Source organism: Salvelinus fontinalis, chromosome 33 (genome assembly GCF_029448725.1).
Source record: "Salvelinus fontinalis isolate EN_2023a chromosome 33, ASM2944872v1, whole genome shotgun sequence".
Taxonomy (NCBI): domain Eukaryota; kingdom Metazoa; phylum Chordata; class Actinopteri; order Salmoniformes; family Salmonidae; genus Salvelinus; species Salvelinus fontinalis.
In genome coordinates this window covers 22,089,959-22,113,331 of record NC_074697.1, presented here as the reverse complement: position 1 = coordinate 22,113,331, position 23,373 = coordinate 22,089,959, and the positions used below count along the sequence as shown (strand labels likewise).

General features: G+C 44.7%; 1 protein-coding gene across 4 annotated transcripts in view; it reads right to left on the bottom strand.

Annotated features, from left to right (window-relative positions):
* The window catches only part of LOC129831817 (eukaryotic translation initiation factor 4 gamma 1-like), a 70,904-nt gene that overhangs the window by 38,505 nt on the left and 9,026 nt on the right, over nt 1–23,373 (bottom strand). For 2 of the 4 annotated variants that reach the window (XM_055895291.1, XM_055895292.1), the window contains exons 6-9: nt 17,637–17,657; nt 17,084–17,260; nt 16,316–16,415; nt 5,184–5,323 (exon numbers count right to left, since the gene is read on the bottom strand). In XM_055895291.1, coding sequence (XP_055751266.1) covers nt 5,184–5,323; nt 16,316–16,415; nt 17,084–17,260; nt 17,637–17,657 — 438 coding nt within the window. The remainder of the gene's footprint in view (nt 1–5,183; nt 5,324–16,315; nt 16,416–17,083; nt 17,261–17,636; nt 17,658–23,373) is intronic. The other 2 variants (XM_055895293.1, XM_055895294.1) reach the window with 2 other exon arrangements.

The window sequence follows — 23,373 nt, the reverse complement described above, 5'->3', positions numbered from 1 at the left end:
AGTACACACTACCGAGTGAGATATTTTTCAAATGTTGCCATACCGGAGTTACACAGTAATAGCGTCACTGCTATTAGCTTCACGACATACATACTACGGAACGCCGTTTGGGTCTTTGCGTGTCAAAAAAAGATACAGTATCACTGTCAAAGCTGTACAAAAAAAGTCTGCAAACAAGCAAACACCGGCCACGAACGATGTGTTTACAATACCGCGTTGGTAATAAAGCATAATTTGTTCGACCGCAACTTCTGGGGTAGCTAGCTTTAGCTTGGTACCTAGCTAGCACTAATACAACCAACCTGAAAATGATGACCAGTAGAACCTGCAGTCATTTTCATTATTCTTAGCAATGATTTAGCAATCCTTGTGAGTAACTATTAGCTAGGTTGCCACTTGTTGTTCGCCTATTGAAATTGTACTTCAGTTCATGAAAATAAATAGCTAGTCAGCAACTTAACTCTGTTGCCCAAAGCTAACGTTATAAACTGCCAGCTAGCTTCATCTGGCTAGTGAGGCTCAACCATACTGGGTTGTGTTGGGAAGCTAGCCACAATAAAAATTTGCCACAATAGTGGAATTTACAGTTTGCCTTCAAAATAAAAAAGTGTGTCATTGACAGAAATGCAAATTAATAGAAATACTAGAATTACGCCATAATTTTATTTTGAAGGCTAACCGCAAAGTTCACTATTGTGGCTAATCCTTAGAGGCTAGCTTCACATAGAAGGGTCCAAACCACCATTAATCAAATAAGAACTGTCTTATAAATTAGGGTTATTTTGAATGACACCTAGCTATAGTTAGCTAGCTCACTATAGCTACTGAAACAGATGTGTTATTTGACACGTCAAATAGTGTTATTTGACGTTTATCTTTTTTGACACGCAAAGACACAAACAGCGTTCCATAGAAATCCTGGTTGAGAATGAAACAAATGAACGATGAAACAGCACAGCAAGTAAGTGAAAGAAATAGGTTTTGATTCAGTTTTACTGGTAATGGAGACATACATAAATGCCAACAAAATAACTTTTTGGTCAGTGTGGTGTGTGTGTAACCTTTATTTAACTAGGCAAGTCAGTTAAGAACAAATTCTTATTTACGACGCTGGGCCAATTGTGCGCCGCACTATGGGACTCCCAATCACGGCCGGATGTGATACCGCCTGGATTCGATCCAGGGACTGTAGTGACGCCTCTTGCACTGAGATGCAATGCAGTGCCTTAGACCTCCGCGTCCATGTGTGTGTGTTAACTATTTAATTGTACTAGAATGCTGAAGAAGGATGCAAAACTTATAAATATCGGCATCGTTTTTTTGGGCGATGACAATATCGGATTCAGTCAAAAATGTCATATCGGTGCATCACTAGTAAGAATGCTGTTCATTGACTACAGCTCAGCATTCAACACCATAGTACCCTCCAAGCTCATCATCAAGCTGGAGAGCCTGGGTCTCAACCCCACCCTGTGCAATTGGGTCCTGGACTTTGACGGGCTGTCCCCAGGTGGTGAAGGTAGGAAACATCTCCACTTCGCTGAACCTCAACACTGGGGCCCCACAAGGGTACGTGCTCAGCTCCCTCCTGTACTCCCTGTTCACCAACGACTGCGTGGCCATGCACGCCTACAACTCAATCATCAAGTTTGCAGACGACAACTGTAGTGGGCATGATTACCACCAACAGCGAGACAACCTACAAGGAGGTGGTGAGGGCACTCGGAGTGTGGTGTCAGGAAAACAACCTCTCACTCAACGTCAACAAAATGAGATGATAGTGGACTCCAGGAAAAAGCAGAGGGAGAACCCCCCCTATCCACATCGAAGGGACAGCAGTGGAGAAGGTGGAAAGCGTCAAGTTCCTCAGCATACACATCACAAACTGAAATGGTCCACCCACACAGAATGGTGAAGGCGGCGCAATAGCGCCTCTTCAACCTCAGGAGGCTGAAGAAATTTGGCTTGTCACCCAAAACCCTGACAAACTTTTACAGATGCACAACCGAGAGCATTCTGTCGGGCTGTATCACAGCCTGGTACGGCAACTGCACCGCCTTCAACCGCAAGTCTCTCCAGAGGGTGGGGCCAGCTGCACAACACATTACTGGGGGCAAAATACCTGCCGTCCATGAAACCGAAGGCACAGGAAGGCCAAAAAGATCATCAAGGACAACAACCACCCGAGCCACTGTCTGTTCACACCGCTACCATCCAGAAGGCGAGGTCAGTACAGGTGGATCAAAGCTGGGACCAAGAGACTGAAGATCAGCTTATCAAGGCCATCAAACTGCTAAACAGCAATCACTAACTCAGAGAGACTGCTGCCTATATTGAGACCCAATCACTCGCCAATTTAATAAATGGATCACTAATCACTTTAAACAATGCCGCTTTAATAATGTTTACATATCTTACATTACTCATCATATGTAAATACTGTATTTCACACCATCTATTGCACCTTGCCTATGCCACTCGGCCATCGCTCATCCATATATTTATATATTCTCATTCACCCCTTTAGATGTGTGTATTAGGTAGTTGGGAAGTTCATTAGATTACTTGTTAGATATTACTGCACTGTCGGAACTAGAAACACAAGCATTTCGCTACACTCACATTAACATATGCTAACCATGTGTATATGTGACCAATAAAATTGGATTTGAAAATATTTAAGAGTCTTCGAACTGGGTATGATAGTAGGTGCCAGGGGCACCGGTTTGTGTGTGTCAAGAACTGCAATGCTGCTGGGGTTTTTTCACACTCAACAGTTTCACACATGTATCAAGAATGGATGTCCTTTGGGTGGTGGGCCAATCAAACTTGACAACTGTGGGAAGCATTGGAGTCGGCATCCCTGTGTAACACTTTCGACATGCCCCGACAAATTGAGGCGGTTATGAGGGAAAAACGGGGTGCAAATAAATATTAAGGTGTTCCTAATGTTTTGTAACATCAGGGTGCCTGCTGTAAAGACAAGATCTAAAAAATAAAAAAAGGTGATCACTCATAGCTAGCTCACTATTTAAAAATAAGACGAAGAACAAGCTATAGGATGAAAAATACAGTAGTGTTGGCACAGGTACACATTTATTTTACAAATAGTTACTTTGAGTCAAAGTATCAATATAATATCATCCAAAACAATATTGTGATATGGGGTTCCTTGAGTGGTGCAGCGGTCTAAGGCACTGCATCGCAGTGCTAGAGGCGTCACTACAGACCCGGGTTCGATCCCAGGGTGTATCACAACCGGCCGTGATCGGGAGTCCCATAGGGAGGCGCACAATTGGCCCAGCGCCGTCCATCATTGTAAAAACGATTTTTTTCCTAAACCGACTTCCCTAGATAAATAATACATTTTGTAACTATTGTTCCCCCCATCACTAATAGACAGACCAGATGAATCCAGACCAACTGAGGACACCTGCACCAACAGCCAGAGAAGAGGCACATCAGTACTACAGCCCTAAAGAACATGTTCGAATCACATCAGTTTAGTGTTACAGTTCATCAAGTGAAGGTCCAGAGTTATCTAATTCAAATCACTGACTGAACATAAATCACGAGGAATAGGCCCATCTAGAATCTTCCCTGGACAATTGCAACACTACCCACATCACCGTGTTTATCATCATCACACAAGCCCAAGTCCTGTCACATCCACCTTTAAGAGCGTAGGTCAGCCAGACAGACAGGAATACACAGTAGCTGTAGACCAAAACTGCACTGTTAACCTTCACAGTGGATGATGGGGAAAAGGCATTCGTGTTGAACACACCTTACTGACTGAAACTATGCTTGTTTAAAAAAAATATTGACACCCTTTATTAGCACAGTCCTTCCCTTCCTTTAGGGAGAATCACTGGTATTTAAATGCTGCTCTGGTTGATGGGGAAGTTTGACTGTATAACATCAGGCCCTTAATGTCTCTTGGGGTTTCCAGTTCTGTTACCTGTCCATTCTAGGATGAGGATACCTGATTGTCTACCTAAGTAGAGGTGTAACATGGCCTGGCCTGAGGTCCTGCAGTTAGTGCCACTGACCACGGCATACCAGAGTGGGCATGGGTTCCAATCCAACTCACTGACTACCAGAGTGGGCATGGGTTTCAATCCAACTCACTGACTACCAGAGTGGGCATGGGTTCCAATCCAACTCACTGACTACCAGAGTGGGCATGGGTTTCAATCCAACTCACTGACTACCAGAGTGGGCATGGGTTTCAATCCAACTCACTGACTACCAGAGTGGGCATGGGTTCCAATCCAACTCACTGACTACCAGAGTGGGCATGGGTTTCAATCCAACTCACTGACTACCAGAGTGGGCATGGGTTTCAATCCAACTCACTGACTACCAGAGTGGGCATGGGTTTCAATCCAACTCACTGACTACCAGAGTGGGCATGGGTTTCAATCCAACTCACTGACTACCAGAGTGGGCATGGGTTTCAACCCAACTCACTGACTACCAGAGTGGGCATGGGTTTCAATCCAACTCACTGACTACCAGAGTGGGCATGGGTTTCAATCCAACTCACTGACTACCAGAGTGGGCATGGGTTTCAATCCAACTCACTGACTACCAGAGTGGGCATGGGTTCCAATCCAACTCACTGACTACCAGAGTGGGCATGGGTTCCAATCCAACTCACTGACTACCAGAGTGGGCATGGGTTTCAACCCAACCCACTGACTACCAGAGTGGGCATGGGTTTCAACCCAACTCACTGACTACCAGAGTGGGCATGGGTTTCAATCCAACTCACTGACTACCAGAGTGGGCATGGGTTTCAATCCAACTCACTGACTACCAGAGTGGGCATGGGTTCCAATCCAACTCACTGACTACCAGAGTGGGCATGGGTTCCAATCCAACTCACTGACTACCAGAGTGGGCATGGGTTCCAATCCAACTCACTGACTACCAGAGTGGGCATGGGTTCCAATCCAACTCACTGACTACCAGAGTGGGCATGGGTTCCAATCCAACTCACTGACTACCAGAGTGGGCATGGGTTCCAATCCAACTCACTGACCTGGTACTCCTCCTATCTGTTCAATAAAACAATATGAAAGCAGTAAAAAAAAAACAGTATTGTAGAGGTGGGGTGATGAGTTTACCTGTGTGTAGAGATATGGTGTACAACAGTATAAGTGGGACGATGAGTTTACCTGTACCTGTTTGCGCTCCCTTTTGGGCTGGATCTGTTGCTGTGGAGGTAGTTGCTGCTGCTGGGGGGGAGGGTTCATGATAACCGGAGCAGCCGGCACAGAGGGCGTGTACTGCTGTTGGGCTGGGTAGTATGCCCCTGCTGTGGACAAAAGAGAGACGTCGTCCCAAACACTTAAACTAGCATGCAAGTATACCGAACAAAAATATAAAAAAACTCAACATGCAACAATTTCGGAAATATCGCCGAGATACCGTTCCTATAAGGAAATCAGTCAATTCAAATAATTTCATTAGGCCCTAAATTCTTGGGAGCCAGGCCCAGCCAATCAGAGTGACCTTTTCCACACAATAGGGCTTTATTACAGAGAAATATTGGCATTTACGTATGTCCCCGTCACCAGTAAAACAATCAAAACCTATATTTCTTTCACTTACTTGCTGTGCTGATTTGTTCAGTCGTTTCATTCTCAACCAGGATTTCATCATACATGTCAAGTAGTGAAGTTCCAGCTCTGTCTGTCTGTGGCCTCTTCCTCGGTGCGCACTGTCACTCTGTCCGTTTCCATCCTATCCAGCTGTCTCACATTTCAGGTAAACCGTGTTTCTTGTCTGCATCGAAGTAGCTGTCCTTGTACCAAGCATCGAGCATGGTGGCGACACAGTAAAGAGGCTCAGAGTGAATGCCACCGAATCGCTTGTTCACAGCCTCTAGTAGAGTACTTTTGCAAGTTAACCTCACGGTCAGTGTTGGCAGTTTTTTTAACAGGCGTTTCAATGCCATGACAGAGGGTATCACGTCTGCTGCAGACGCATGTGATGAGCTTCTTTCTCCAGTCAGTTGTTCGAATGGAGCAAGGAGTGTGTTCATGTTTCAAACATGTTCCCAAATGGCAGCGGTATGAGAACCAGCAGTCTTGAGCATACAATATGGCTTTCCTCAGTACGAAATCCTTGTCGACCCACTGTGCTCATGCTTATGGGGCTGATATCGTTGGTCCAAATGTCAGTCGTGAAGCTAATAGCAGTGACGCACATGGATGTGCGTTTCAACAATACTGTGTAACTCCGGTAGGGCTAGATCTGAAAAAAAAGCGCCTACTCGTGCTCGACCAGATGGTGAAAGCCATCATCCACGACAGAACGGTTGATTGTCAGGTCGCAGTTGTAAATCAGAACTTGTTCTCAACTAGCCTACCTGGTTAAATAAAGGTGAAATAAAATAAAATTGTCAAGGGCAATGAATTCCATTATCTTGACGTTAATGGATTTTGCCTTCAAGTTGTCTCGCTGAAATGTTCTTACTCTTTCAAATGACTGTTCGACTTGAAGTTGTTTAGTTATTTGAAGTGCGCTTAGTTTTTACTGCTTTTATTCTAAGTAGTCGCTGAACGTCTGGAGGTGATGCACTTTCAAATGAGTAATTAGGTTTGTGGTATTGAACTATTGCACTTTCTCCCCTCTGGAAATAATAACAGCACAAACGTTGCATATGGCCTTTTTATCTTCCTTTGAAACTTCGAAATAGATCCCCACAGCTGACATTGTGGGCTCGGTTAGGAATGCTGTGTTGCACGTGTAGCGCTGTATTTTCGTGGCGTCATCAACCTACATTATATAGGTATGCACGTCAGCTTTGACATTGGTTTTGCACATCGGCGCTAAACTAGACATTGGGCCGATGCCGGCATTTTAAGCTAATATCGTCCGGTTCCGATTAGCTTACCGATAGATCGTGCATCCCTAGTTCTCGCTTCTCAAATTCAGACAGAACGTGGATCGCCGTTTCATCTTCTTTCCTACTCTTGCTCTCCTTGCTAGATATTACACACATGTATGGCTTGGCAGCAAATGTCATCGCCATTGAGCCATCTTTCATATTAGCAGTAAACAGCAACAAGTGATATGAGCGATATAAAAAGGGAGCATTGTTACAGCCTTGCTCTAACCAATTGTAGCAGTAGGATCAAGTTACAACATGCCCATTTCTTGAAATTAATTTGCCAATTAAGTTATTTCGAATTTTATCCTGGCAGTGGAGTAGTTTAGAGCGGTGTCCTGACAGCTGGAAAAAAAATTACCCCCCGAACACGGATAATGACTAGCGCATCCATAATAACAAATCATAGATTTTTTGTCGTCACTGACCTACACACCCCATAATATGGACTTATGCTTTATTTTTTACAAATTAATAAAAAGTTTAAATGTCTTGAGTCAATAGGTATTCAACCCCTTTGTTATGGCAAGCCTAAATAAACATTTGCTTAACAAGTCACATAATAAGTTGCATGGACGATGGGTTGAATATTTTACAAAATGTTGCATCCCGAGAATAAATCCCTTTTCACCCGGGTAACCCGGTACTTCCGGGTAACCGGAAATATCATTCTAAAAGTATTATAAAGCATACACGTTTGGATTTGATTACGGCTTTGTTTAGCATGGAAACTCAAACCTGATGTTACCTGAGCCTGATGCGCAATATATTAAAATACATTTCATGAGCCCTACATTAAAGACATTTAATGAGACAAAGCCCAAATGATTGTGCAGTTATCCAATACATAACATAGGCACATTAATCATGACAGAAAAATATAAAAGCCCATTGACGTAGCTAGCTATATGCTCTCTTGGGTAAATAAATGAAACTAACCAGTAGGCTAATCTTTGAGTGTGTAAACTGTACTGTATTATATGGACTGGAAAGACGCATCATTAAACCATGATTAAGCAAAACAGAACATGCGACTATGGTGCTACACATACGGCCTACAAAGATACTAGTATAGGCTAGAGAATTTGATTTTAAAATGCACTGCTCAAAAAAATTAAAAATGTCTACAACCCACACAAGTGGCTCAGGTAGTGCAGTTCATCCAGGATGGCACATCAATGCGAGCTGTGGCAAAAAGGTTTGCTGTGTCTGTCAGCGTAGTGTCCAGAGCATGGAGGCGCTACCAGGAGACAGGCCAGTACATCAGGAGACGTGGAGGAGGCCGTAGGAGGGCAACAACCCAGCAGCAGGACCGCTACCTCCGCCTTTGTGCAAGGAGGTGCACTGCCAGAGCCCTGCAAAATGACCTTCAGCAGGCCGCATTGATGTGCCATCCTGGATGAACTGCACTACCTGAGCCACTTGTGTGGGTTGTAGACTCCGTCTCATGCTACCACTAGAGTGAGAGCACCGCCAGTATTAAAAAGTGACCAAAACATCAGCCAGGAAGCATAGGAACTGAGAAGTGGTCTGTGGTCACCACCTGCAGAATCACTCCTTTATTGGGGGTGTCTTGCTAATTGCCTATAATTTCCACCTTTTGTCTATTCCATTTGCACAACAGCATGTGACATTTATTGTCAATCAGTGTTGCTTTCTAAGTGGACAGTTTGATTTCACAGAAGTGTGATTGACTTGGAGTTACATTGTGTTGTTTAAGTGTTCCCTTTATTTTTTTGAGCAGTATATATATATATATATATATAAATACACACACACACACACACACACACACACACACACACACACACACACACACACACACACACACACACACACACGCTTCAAGATGGCCACCATCGTTCCTGTACCCAAGAAGGCAAAAGAAACTTAACTAAATTACTATCACCCCATAGCACTCACTTCTGTCATCATGAAGTGCTTTGAGAGGCTCGTCAAGGATCATATCACCTCCACCTTACCCATCACCCTAGACCCACTTTAATTTGCTTACCGCACATAGGTCCACATACAATTAAATTGCCATCACACTGCCCTATCCCATCTGGAAAATAGAAATACCTATGCAAGAATGCTGTTCATTGACTATAGCTCAGCATTAAAAAAAAGTAGAACTAAGAACAGATATAGTCCTTGGTTCAGTCCAGACTTGACTGCGCTTGACCATCGGAAGATGGTTTGTATGTCAAAGCTTCGCAACAATGTTGCTACTAATCCATGCGATCCATAACCGGCGCGGTCCCAAACGAAAACAACCACGACCTAGAGCGGTCACACCGATGATTGAGTTAAATACTTTATAATCTACACACGCTGAAAACAAAAAACACTTCTGCAGCATAGCACACACAATCAAAATGTCGCGCCACCCAAGAGCTCCTCCCCAAAGAGCTGTCTTAATTTCCTTCCTTACTGCTGATGCACTCTTAAAGTGGCAGCGCACGGTGAAGGCTCCGTGCAGGATTTCGTCACAATGTTGTTCTTGCTGCAGGTGATTCTCTGATACACCTCTACGCAGACGACAGCATTCTGTATACATCTGGCCCTTCTTTGGACACTTAACGAACCTCCAGACGAGCTTCAATGCCATTCAACTCTCCTTCCGTGGCCTCCAACTGCTCTTAAATGCAAGTAAAACTAAATGCATGCTCTTCAACATATCGCTGCCCGCACCCCCTCGCCCGTCTAGCATCACTACGCTGGACAATTCTGACTTAGGTATTTGTAGTTGTTCACATATTCCTAGGTGTCTGGTTAGACTGTAAACTCTCCTTCCAGACTCACATTAAGCATCTCCAATCCAAAATTAAATCTAGAATCGGCTTCTTATTTCTCAACAAAGCATCCTTCATTCATGCTGCCAAACATACCCTCGTAAAACTGACTATCCTACCGATCCTTGACTTCGGCAATGTCATTTACAAAATAACCTCCAACACTCTACTCAACAAATTGGATGCAATCTATCACAGTGCCATCCGTTTTGTCACCAGTGCCCCATATACTACCCACTACTGCGACATGTATGCTCTCGTTGACTGGTCCTCGCTTCATATTCGTCGCCAAACCCACCGGCTCCAGGTCATCTACAAGTCTTTGCTAGGTAAAGCCCCGCCTTCTCAGCTCACTGGTCACCATAGGGGCACTCACCCGTAGCACGTGCTCCAGCAGGTATATTTCACTGGTCACCCCCAAAGCCAACATCTTCTTTGACCGCCTTTCCTTCCAGTTCTCTGCTGCCAATGACTGGAACGCATTGCAAAAAATATAAAAAAATAAAAATCGCTGAAGCCTTATATCTCCCTCACTAACCTAAGCATCAGCTGTCAGAACAGCTTACCGATCATTGCACCTGTACACAGCCCATCTTAAATAGCCCACCCAACTACCTCATCCCCATATTGTTATTATTATTTTTTGCTCCTTTGCACCCTAGTATCTCTACTTGCACATTCATCTTCTGCACATCTATCACTCCAATGTTTAATTGCTACATTGTATTTATTTCACCACTATGGCCTATTTATTGCCTTACCACCCTAAGCTTACTACATTTGCACACACTGTATATAGATTTTTCTATTGTGTTATGTGATTAACAAACATACAATCAATGTGTAACGCTGTTGTTTGTGTCGCACTGCTTTGCTGAATCTTGGCCAGGTCGCAGTTGTAAATGAGAACTTTTTCTCAACTGGCCTACCTGGTTGAATAAAAGGTGGGGGAAAAAAGGAAAAATATATAATAAATCAGCATTTGTGGGTTCGATTTCAGGCTCAAAATGGCCAGAAACAATGACCTTTCTTCTGAAACTCGTCAGTATTTTCTTGGTCTGAGAAATGAAGGCTATTCCATGCGAGAAATTGCCAAGAAACTGAATATCTCGTACAACGCTGTGTACTACTCCCGCCACAGAACAGCGCAAACTGGCTCTTACCAGAATAGAAAGAGTGGGAGGCCCTGGTGCACAACTGAGCAAGAGGACAAGTACATTAGAGTGTCTAGTTTGAGAAACAGATGCCTCACAAGTCCTCAACTAGCAGCTTCATTAAATAGTACCCGTAAAACACCAGTCTCAATGTCAACAGTGAAGAGGCGACTCCGGGATGCTGGCTTTCTAGGCAGAGTTGCAAAGAAAAAGCCATATCTCAGACTGGCCAATAAAAATAAAAGATTAAGATGGGTAAACGAACAGACACTGGACAGAGGAACTCTGCCTAGAAGGCCAGCATCCCGGAGTCGCCTTCTCACGGTTACTTACCTAATGGACGGAGTGGAAAGGAGGATGCCTGTACAGAATACAAACATTCCCAAACATGCATCCTGTTTGCAACAAGGCACTAAAGTAATACTGAAAGAAATGTGGCAAAGCAATTCACTTTTTGTTCTGAATAGTGTTATGTTTGGGGCAAATCCAATACAACACATCCGCGAGTACCACTCAATATTTTCAAGCATAGTGGTGGCTGCATCATGTTATGGGTATTCTTGTAATTGTTAAGGACTGGGGAGTTTTTCGGGATAAAAAAACTGAATGGACCTAAGCAGAGCAAAATCCTAGAGGAACACCTTGTTCAGTCTACTTTCCACCAGACACTGGGAGATAAATTCACCTTTTAGCAGGACAATAACCTGAAACACAAGGCCAAATCTACACTGGAGTTGCTTACCAAGAAGACAGTGGCCAGAGTGGCTGAGTTACAGTTTTGACTTCAATCTATGGTAAGACCTGAAAATGGTTGTCTAGCAATGATCACCACCAATCCTTCCCCACTCTAAACCTAGAGCACCAATCACCATGCCCACTCCGTCTTTTCCACATTCACAGAGAGATCCCAAATTCAAAGACTCCATATTCGGAAATCCATGACTCCGCCACAGTTTATTTGTCTTACCAGACCTGGCCTTCCAAGGGCCTCAGATACAGAGTGAACCAGTCTCCTCCTGCTCTCTGAAACTGGTATCCCCTCTTCTCTCCCAGAAAAAAACCCTCAATGAACTGTCTGCCTGTGAGTAGCTCTCAGCACACATTTCAGTCTAACTCACATTACTGAGTCTGCATTGTTGACCAAGAAAAGCACTGACTAAATATAGTCAAAACCCACATCGAGTACTGAGACAGAGAGAGGGAGAGAAGGATGGAGAGGTGGAACATGCAGGAAAAGAGAAAGCAAAGGGAACAGGACTTTCTTGGAAAGCGTCCCATCCCAGTAAATAAGAGCTTGAGATATGAGTCACGACAAGAGGGAGGGAGAGGATGGGGGAGTAGAGGGATGGAGAGAATGGGGTTAAAAGGAGACTAACCAGACAGCAGCACATAGTTACCCTCAGCTATGCTGGGAGCTCATCCTAAATGCACGGTTCCCCATCTCAATGGCAGCCTGAGAGTGTGAGAGAGGAAAACACCGGGTAGAAGAGGGTATCGTCTTCCCCCTTTCTCTGAATTCCTCCTCCTCTCAGTCTACAGCTGTGTTATGCCCTCAAAACTGCTCAACGACTCTTTTTACTACTCTCCTTCCTCATTCACTTGGCCTCTCTCAGTGCGTCCTTCCCCATTTCTCTCAAAGTTTGTGTGAGACACACACACAGTACACACAGTAGTGTGAGACACACACACAGTACCAGTCAAAAGGAGGAAGCAAGTCTTATTATTGGTGAGATGGCACTGACAGACATGGTCACCTCGCTTCAGGTCCTTTAAAAAAACTGCATAGTTTCTTAAGGGCCTGAAGCGAGGCGACCATGTCTGGCGGCGCCATCTCACCAATAATAAGAAAAAACATAAAACATTTTTAAAAAACTGGATAGTTTCCTATGTATTATTCCTTACATTGTTAGTCCAGAAAATCTCAACAGTTATTTCATACAGCTGGGAAGAACTACTGGAAATAAAAGCGGTCAACTTATCAACATTACGACCAGGAATACGTCTTTCCCGAAGCAGATCCTTTGTTCGGACCTCCACCCTGGACATGGGATCTTATCCCAGAGGCCGACCCAAAACAAAGTGGTCGTCGCAGGAGGGGCAGACGGAGAAGCCTACTGGTCAGACTCAGAAGGCGGGCACACCACCCACCGCTTCCGAGCATATTACTCGCCAATGTCCAATCTCTAGATAACAAGGTGTACGAAATTAGGGCACGAGTTGCCTTCCAGAGAGACATCAGAGATCGTAACATTCTCTGTTTCACGGAAACGTGGCTCACTCGGGATATGTTGTCAGAGTCGGTACAGCCACCCGGTTTCTTCACGCATCGCGCCGACAGAAACAAACATCTCTCTGGTAAGAAGGGCGGGAGTGTATGCCTTATGATTAACGACTCATGGTGTAATCACAACAACATACAGGAACTCAAGTCCTTTTATTCACCTGACCTAGAATTCCTTACAATCAAATGACCGACCGCATTATCTTCGATTATAGTCACAGCCGTGTACATCCCCCCCAAGCAGATACCTCGTCAGCCCTGAAAGAACTTCTCTGGACTCCATGTAAACTGGAAACCATACATCCTGAGGCTGCATTTATTGTAGCTGGGGATTTTAACAAAGCTAACATGAGAACAAGACTTCCTAAATTCTATCAGCATATCAAATGCACGACACGGTAGCATTCTGGATCATTACTACTGTAACTTCCGCGATGCATACAAAGCCACCCCCCGCCCTGCAATTCAGCAAATCTGACCATGACTCTATTTTGTTGCTCGCAGCCAATAGACAGAAACTAAAACAGGAAAGGCCCGTGCTCAGGTCTATCCAACGCTGGTCTGACTAATCGGATTCCACGCTTCAAGATTGCGTCGATCACGTGGACTGGGATATGTTCCGAATAGCCTCATACATCATCAATGTTATTGTCTACGCTGACTCGGTGAGCGAGTTTATAAGCAAGTGCATCAGAGATGTTGTACCCACTGTGACCCACTATTAAAACCTTTCCTAACCAGAAACCAGACAAACTGAGTCAATGAGAGAGCATGTTAGTGCCGTAAAAGTGTGTGTTTGCCACGTGCAAATACAGTATGTGAGCGCAAGAGCATCAGTAGCTTTGTGAGGCATTGAGCGAGAGCACGTGACTATTGGATTGTGTGCACGTGTGAGCATGCAAATATGGGCCTCTGAATGCGTGTTTGTATGAGTGTGTGACCCTACTTCACCCTCCAAGCTAGTTAATTCTATTAGACTGGCACCACGAGGTGAAAAAAGAAAAGTGCTCACTCCTCCAAATGATATGTCATCTACTATGACATCTGACCAGATCTATAAACAGCAAACACACCCCTCTCTTACACAGAAACATGAGCACAGATAAACTCACCAAAAAAAGAAATGTCCTCTCACTGTCAACTGCGTTTATTTTCAGCAAACTTAACATGTGTAAATATTTGTATGAACATAACAAGATTCAACAACTGAGACAAACTGAACAAGTTCCACAGACGTGTGACTAACAGAAATGGAATGTGTCCCTGAACAAAGGTGGGGGTCAAAATCAAAAGTAACAGTCAGTATCTGGTGTGGCCACCAGCTGGATTAAGTACTGCAGTGCATCTCCTCTTCATGGACTGCACCAGATTTGCCAGTTCTTGCTGTGAGATGTTACCCCACTCTTCCACCAAGGCACCTGCAAGTTCCCAGACATATCTGGGGGGAATGGCCCTAGCCCTCACCCTCCAATCCAACAGGTCCCAGACGTGCTCAATGGTATTGAGATTCGGGCTCTTCACTGGCCATGGCAGAACACTGACATTTATGTCATGCAGGAAATCACGCACAGAACGAGCAGTATGGCTGGTGGCATTGTTATGCTGGAGGGTCATGTCAGGATGAGCCTGCAGGAAGGGTACCACAGGAGGGAGGAGGATGTCTTCCCTGTAACGCACAGCATTGAGATTGCCTGCAATGACAACAAGCTCAGTCCAATGATGCTGTGACACACCGCACCAGAACATGACGGACCCTCCACCTCCAAATCGATCCCGCGCCAGAGTACAGGCCTCGGTGTAACGCTCATTCCTTTGACGATAAACGCGAATCCGACCATCACAACTGGTGAGACAAAATTGCGACTTGTCAGTGAAGAGCACTTTTTGCCAGTCCTGTCTGGTCCAGTGACGGTGCGTTTGTGCCTATGGGTGACGTTGTTGTCGGTGATGTCTGGCGAGGACCTGCCTTAAAACAAGCCTACAAGCCCCCAGTCCAGCCTCTCTCAGCCTATTGCGGACAGCCTGAGCACTGATGGAGGGATTGTGCGTTCCTGGTTTAACTCAGGCAGCTGTTGTTGCCATCCTGTACCTGTCCCGCAGGTGTGATGTTCGGATGTACCGATCCTGTGCAGGTGTTACACGTGGTCTGCCACTGCGAGGACGATCAGCTGTCCGTCCTGTCTCCCTGTAGCGCTGTCTTAGGCGTCTCACAGTACGGACATTTCAATTTATTGCCCTGGCCACATCTGCAGTCCTCATGCCTCCTTGCAGCATGCCTAAGGCATGTTCATGCAGATGAGCAGGGACCCTGGGCATCTTTCATTTGGTGTTTTTCCAGAGTCAGTAGAAAGGCATCCTTAGTGTCCTAAGTTTTCATAACTGTGACCTTAATTCCCTACCGTCTGTAAGCTGTTAGTGTCTTAACGACCGTTCCACAGGTGCATGTTCATTAATTGTTTATGGTTCAATGAACACGCATGGGAAACAGTGTTTAAACCCTTTACAATGAAGATCCGTGAAGTTATTTACATTTTATTCGAATTATCTTTGAAAGACAGGGTCCTGAAAAAGGGACTTTTCTTTTTTTGCTGAGTTTATATCCACACACAACTCCCCCAGCTCTCAAAACCTTATTTACAATCAGCCATCTTGTTAAGCATGTTGGAGCAATACATGTCAACATTTTCTAAAGTAGACACCATAAATGGACTGCTCTGACCAGGTCACTGCTGAACTGTACAGACTAAGACCCTACATAGCTCACAGGCTTGTGAGCAGGGTCACCAAGCTTGTTTTCAGGACAACCAGTGAGCTTTCTATAGCCCCTGTACAGGTGAACACATACCACTAGAGGGCAGTCAAAATCTGAATCACCAGGCCAGAGGCCTACGTCCTGGACAAACTGAACAGGGAAATTAGGGAATTTGGAAGAGAGCACACTGTTGGGAATAACTTATTTGTGCCGAAATAAGTAACAGGTTTGGAATTTGACCTGTGTATCAGGGTTGAATTCCATTTCTCTTCAATTCAGTCAATGGAAATTCTGTTGAAAATACATTTAAATGAATCAGGAATTGACATCCCTGTTTTCAGTGTGTCCAGGAGAGAGCGGTGTTAAGCTGAGGCCTGTGGTGTTGGGTAAAGGTGGGTATCGGCAGGCGGGGCCCCAAACAGAGCCTCTTACCATAAGTACCATATTCAGCTGGGCTGGTGCCTGGGTAGAAGCCTGGGGTGCCCGGCGGGACCGGGTACTGCTGGGGGGTGGCCACGTACGTTGACCGGTACTAAGGGAGAGAGACATGTCAGAATGGTTTAGATATAAGACCTAAATGTACATTGTAGAGTGTTCCCCAAGACCAGAGGATTCAAGGCAAGCTAAAGCTCAACTACAGAACAACAACGAGTAGGATGGAAAAGGTGTTAAGACAGTCTACTAACTAGTACTTGATATAACTCATTCAACACACAGACACACCTCTACCTTTCTTTGTCCCACACACACACTTTAGTGTGGTTTTGATGGCCAACCAGCTGTGGCAGGCCTACCTCTCCTAACGTCTAACATACACCTCTCCCTCAAACACACAGTAACACCCATCCTGCTCTCTCTCTGTGGTGTTTTAATCACTGCACAATGAGGAAGGAACTGGAGGGTCAGCTGATCACCTGGCCAGGGGGAGGGGAAAGGGGCTTTTGTCCCAACACTGGCTCCATATAGAGCAGAGGCCAGACTCAGCAGAAACTGTCTGACAGGTCACCAGAGGGAGGCAGGCCACTCAAATAGCATTTATTTTCTTCCCAAATACCATAGCGGCACTTGATTGAGCTTGCCTGGCGGAAGGGAACCAATGGAACAGTCCCAAAAGGTATAGTGAATGTCTGAGTAAAGAGAATGACAGTGGCCCCTAGTAAAGATGGAGAACCCTGTAGGAAGGGGTGGTGCTGTGTTTACCTGTCCGGGTATGAAGTAGGCGGGGCCTTGTTGGTTGGGGAAGGGGATCTGCTGTGAGGGGATCATCATCATCTGTTGGCCCGGCTGGTAGACGTGTGTGGACGCCACGGGCCTCGGCGTGTTGCCGGGGGGCACCCGGGAGGCATTGCTGGGCAGACTGGGACGGCTGTAGTACGCCTGGAGAGAGGAGAAGATGAGGCAGTAGGAGAGAAGAGAGGAGCAAGTTATGAAAGTGTCACATGTCCTTAAGTCTCCTCTTTTGTAAAAACATTCAACAATAAAATTCAACCCAACTTAAAAAAAGGCTATTATATTTCCCCTTGCCAGTTAATACTAAAACAATTTCAACGAGCTGTTCTGGCACTTTAACAGCCTGTTCATAAAGGCAGAACCCAAACTGCTAAAAAAACAAATAATATTACTAGAATGTTCTGTGTTGCTTCATTTATATTGCGATGAGACTCTTCAAGCAATACGGTAGCCAAAAGAATGGCGAAAGGACCACAGGCATGAACAACTAGACAGACCTCTTTTCCAGGAGTCTAAGCGTTACCTGCAGTGACCTGAATCCTCCCTTCAGCAGCACATCACCCAGACACCACATGAACACACACACAAGCGAGAGAGAGAGGGGGGGGGGGGGGGAGAGGTAGAACAAGAGGGAGTGAGAGCGGCAGTCAGTTAAGTTGACAGAAAGCAGAGAACACCCCCACCATACACCACGTGAACACACACACACAAGGAAGCAAGAGAGAGGAGGAAAGGGAGTGAGAGCGGCAGTCAGTTAAGTTGACAGAAAGCAGAGCCTACCCCCACCACCCAGCAGTGAATTAACAAGCAGCATGCAAAAATGCAGGACACATCCCTAGTCCATTAAAGATGCAGGTGTGTGAGTAACTGTCCATGTGCAAAGCTAACATAGAGCACGGAGTGTGCGTGTCAGGGTTTCCGTTAGGAAAATGTGGCTCCGTACATTTGACCGGAAAATTGTAAATGAAATTAAAAATCTCATTTCGATTACGGTAATTCATGTTAACAGAACATGCAAGTCGAGAATGCAATGATGTGCGGTCCTTCTTATCGAATTCTGATGTGCACTTTGAACATGGCAGAATAACTGTCCACAAGTAACGAACAGCAAAAATCACAAGCCTATGTCAATCTACTACAGAAGAAAAGTTTAGGCAACTTATTCTATTGGCCAGCTTGTCTCGAAATAAGTAGCCTATTCAAAACAGACTCGGGTCAGTTGTGGGGCGATAGATCACAAACTCATACAACCAGTAGGCCTAGGCTACTGAATTAGAAATAAATGGATCTGAAGCAACAGATCAGAATGTATAGCTTAAACACGTTGATAAACGTATTTCTTCACATTATAAGCACAGGGCAGTAGGCAACACGCGAAGGTTCGTTCCATAATACAATTAGTCGGAAAACAGTTGTCAAAAGGGCACTACACATGCAAGCAGTTTCACGTGGCAGATGAAAACATCCGTTAGAAAGTTTGAAATCTCTAATACCCTACTCTGAAGCAAGGTAAGACATGCCTCAATATACCCAACAAAAATATAAACAAAATGTAAAGTGTTGGTCCCATGTTTCATGAGCTGAAATAAAAGATCACAGACATTTTACAGTGGGGCAAAAAAGTATTTAGTCAGCCACCAATTGTGCAAGTTCTCCCACTTAAAAAGATGAGAGAGGTCTGTCATTTTCATCATAGGTACGCTTCAACTATGACAGACAAAATGAGAAGAAAAAAAATCCAGAAAATCACATTGTAGGATTTTTAATGAATTTATTAGCAAATTATGGTGGAAAATAAGTATTTGGCCAATAACAAAAGTTTATCTCAATACTTTGTTATATACCCTTTGTTGGCAATGACAGAGGTCAAACGTTTTCTGTAAGTCTTCACAAGGTTTTCACACACTGTTGCTGGTATTTTGGCCCATTCCAAAATAGGGAAAGAGGATGCAGATCAAGCTGCCTTTTGAGAATCTGTAGATGAGCGAGAACTCCCACTGCCATAAATTCTACTTGCTAACATGCAATCATTGGAAAATAAAATTGATGACCTACGACTACCCTAGCAACGAGACATTAAGAACTGTAATATTGTATGTTTCACCGAGCCGTGGCTGAACGACTATATGGATAATATAGAGCTGGAGGGATTTTTAATGGACCGGCAGAACAGAGAAGCTATGTCTGGTAAGACGAGGGTTGGGGGTGTGTCTTTCTGTCAATAACAGCTGGTGAGTGACGTCTAATTTGAAAGAAGTCTCGAGGTATTGCACGCCTGAGGTAGAGTACCTTATGATAAAGCTGTAGACCACACTATCTACCAAGATAGTTTTTATCTATATTATTCGTAGCCATCTATTTACCACCACAGACCGATGCTGGCACTATGACCATACTCAACCAACTCTATAAGGCCATAAGCAAACAAGAAAATGCTCACCCAGAAGCGGCGCTCCTAGTGGTTGTGGACTTTAATGCAGGTAAACTTAAATCAGTTTTAACAAATTTTTACCAGCATGTCACATGTGCAACCAGAGGAATTCCTGCTTACAAGCAAAAACTAAAGCAGGGGCGGCAGGTAGCCTAGTGGTTAGAGCGTTGGGCCAGCAACTGAAAGGTTGTTAGATCAAATCCCTGAGCAGACAAAGTAAAAATCTGTCGTTCTGTCCCTGAACAAGGCAGTTAAACCACTGTTCCTAGGCAGTCACTGTAAATAAGAATGTGTTCTTAACTGACGTGCCTAGTAAAAAATAAATATAAATTAACCTTTATTTAAATCGCTCAATACAGAAGTGGTCAGATGACATGGATGCTACAGGACTGTTTTTCTAGCACAGGCTGGAACATGTTCTGGGATTCATCCAATGGCTTGAGGAGTACACCACCTCAGTCACCAGCTTCATCAATAAGTGCATCGACGACATCGTCCCCACAGTGACCGTACGTACATATCCCAACCAAAAGCCATGGATTTTAGGCAACATATGCATCAAGCTAAAGCTGCCACTTAATAAATCCCGCTACGCCCTCAGACGAACCATCAAACAAGCAAAGTGTCAACACAGAATTAAGATTGAATCCTACTACACCGGCTACGCCGCTTGTCGGATGTGGCATTCTTGAAAACTATTACGGACTACAAAGGGAAACCCAGATGCGAGTTGCCCAGTGACGCGAGCCTACCAGACCACCTTAATTCCTTTTATGCTTGCTTCGAGACAAGCAACACTGAAGCATCCACAAGAGCACCAGCTGTTCTGGATGACTGTGTGATAACACCCTCGGTAGCCGATGTGAGCAAGACCTTTAAAAAACAAGACCAACTGGCACGTGTCTTCACTGACATTTTCAACCTCTCTCTGACAGTCTGTAATACCTACATGTTTCAAACAGACTACAATAGTCCCTGTGCCAAATTAAGCGAAGGTAACCTGCCTAAATGATTACCGCCCCGTAGCACTCACACCGGTAGCCATGAAGTGCTTTGAAAGGCTGGTCATTGCCCACACCACATGCATCCTCCTGGATACCCTAGACCAGGTATTCGCAAACAGGGTTACGCGTACCCTGTCAGGGGGAACGCCAAATAAAAATGCGATTCACATGAAAAAAACTATAAATCGTGAAAACAACCCCCCCCTCACATTTTCAAACAAATTTTCCATACATTTGGGTGAGTTTTTTTCCCCTCCCTAGCCTGAGTAGCTTAGTTTCACTTCCAAAAATAAAATGAAACCATCTAGGGTTCAGCAAAACAACAAATGTCAAATACAGATAGCCTAGTCAAATAATTAACAACCAATCACAAAAACCGTTACTCTCTCGCGGGAATTCCACTAACGGTCCGTTTGCAGCCACATGTTGCTGCTGCTCATTCCGTTTGTTTCGAAAATGGATAACAAAAAGTCCCGCGTCCATAGACACACATACCAGCTCTACTGGTAGTACTGCTACAACCAGCGGTACTACACCTGCACCTGTCGACGACAGGTTATTCTGCTTCCACGAGCACATCCAATGCTAGCATCAGATATTTCTACATGTTGTTAGCCCAGCTAGCATGGACACTGACAGTTGTGAATATGATGCAGCTGAAGAGCTACTGCCCCCTCATCCGGGAAAGCACCGAACAGACAGGGACGTTGGAACATTGAAGAGACGCAAATATGATGAGATCTACATTGATTTGGGGTCTTATTTTTTATTTTATTTTACCAGGTAAGTTGACTGAGAACACGTTCTCATTTGCAGCAACGACCTGGGGAATAGTTACAGGGGAGAGGAGGGGGATGAATGAGCCAATTGTAAACTGGGGATTATTAGGTGACCATGATGGTTTGAGGGCCAGATTGGGAATTAGCCAGGACACCGGGGTTAACACCCCTACTCTTACGATAAGTGCCATGGGATCTTTAATGACCTCAGAGAGTCAGGACACCCGTTTAACGTCCCATCCGAAAGACGGCACCCTACACAGGGCAGTGTCCCCAATCAATTATATTGGGAGTAGTGCCTTTCCTCAGCAACAAAAGTACTAATCTCACAACTCGATGAAACCTTCACTCTTGCGCAGACATTTGAAAAATAAGCCACGGGAGTTTTTGGAGCAAGAATTAAGACGACTTTCAAGTAGTAAGACATGTATAAAAGCAACCGATACCATAAATAAGAAGTGGCTAGAAGCATCTTATATGGTGAGCTACCGAGTGGCTAGGACAGGCAAGCCCCATACTTTTGTGGAGGACTTCATTCTTCCTGCTGCAGCGGATATGTCTGGAACAATACTGGGGGAAAAGGACCAAAAAAACTATACAGACAATTTCTTCATCAAACAACACTGTCACAACGCATCAATGACATGGCAGGAGATGTTCTGAAACAATTACTGCTTCACATACAAGCCAGTGAAATCCATGCATTACAGCTGGATGAGTCAACAGACATGACGGGCCTGGCACAGCTCCTGGTATATGTCCGTTACGTTTATGGGGCTTAATTAAGGAAGACATCCTCTTCAGCAAACCACTGGAAAACAGGACAACAGGAGAGGATATTTTTAAAGTACTGGACAGCTTTGTGACATCAAACGGACTTGTGGTGGTCAAGATGCGTTGGTATCTGTACTGATGGCGCAAAAGCCATGACAGGGAGACATAGTGGAGTGGTAACGCGCACGCAAGCAGTTGCTCCCAGCGCAACTTGGGTACACTGCAGCATCCACCGAGAGGCTCTTGCTGCCAAGGGAATGCCTGACAGCTTGATAGATGTTTTGGACACGACAGTGAAAATGGTTAACTTTGTTAAAGCAAGGCCCCTGAACTCTCGTTTATTTTCTGCACTATGCAATGATATGGGCAGCGACCACGTAACGCTTTTACAACATACAGAAGTGCGCTGGTTATCAAGGGGCAAAGTATTGGCATGCTTTTTTGAATTGAGAGACGAGCTTAAAGTTCTTTACTGATTATAATTTTCACTTGTCTGACAGCTTGCATGATGACGAGTTTCTCACACGACTGGCCTATTTGGGTGATGTTTTTCTCTCGCCTGAATGATCTGAATCTAGGATTATAGGGACTCTCCGCAGCTATATTCAATGTGCGGGACAAAATTGAGGCTAAGAAGTTGGAGCTCTTCTCTGTCTGCATTAACAAGGACAACACACAGGTCTTTCCATCATTGTAGGATTGTTTTGTGTGCCAATGAACTCAAGCTTACGGACAATGTCACATGTGACATAGCGAAGCACCTGAGTGAGTTGGGTGCGCAATTACGCAGGTACCTTCCCGAAACGGACGACACAAACTGGACTCGTTATCCCTTTCATGCCCTGCCTCCAGTACACTTACCGCTATCTGAACAAGAGAGCCTCAACGAAATTGCAACAAGCGGTTCTATGAAAATTGAATTTAATCAGAAGCCACTGCCAGATTTCTGGATTGGGCTGCGCTCAGAGTGTTCTGCCTTGGCAAATCACGCTGTTAAGACACTGATGCACTTTGCAACCATGTACCTATGTGAGAGTGGATTCTCGGCCTTCACTAGCATAAAAACTAAACACAGGCACAGACTGTGTGTGGAAAATAATTTAAGGCTGAGACTCTCTCTAATACAACCCAACATTGCAGAGTTATGTGCATCTTTTCAAGCACACCCTTCTCATTAACCTGTGGTAAGCAATTTTTTTAGGCAAGTCAATTAAGAACAAATTCTTATTTTACAACGACAGCCTAGGAACAGTGGGTTAACTGCCTTGTTCA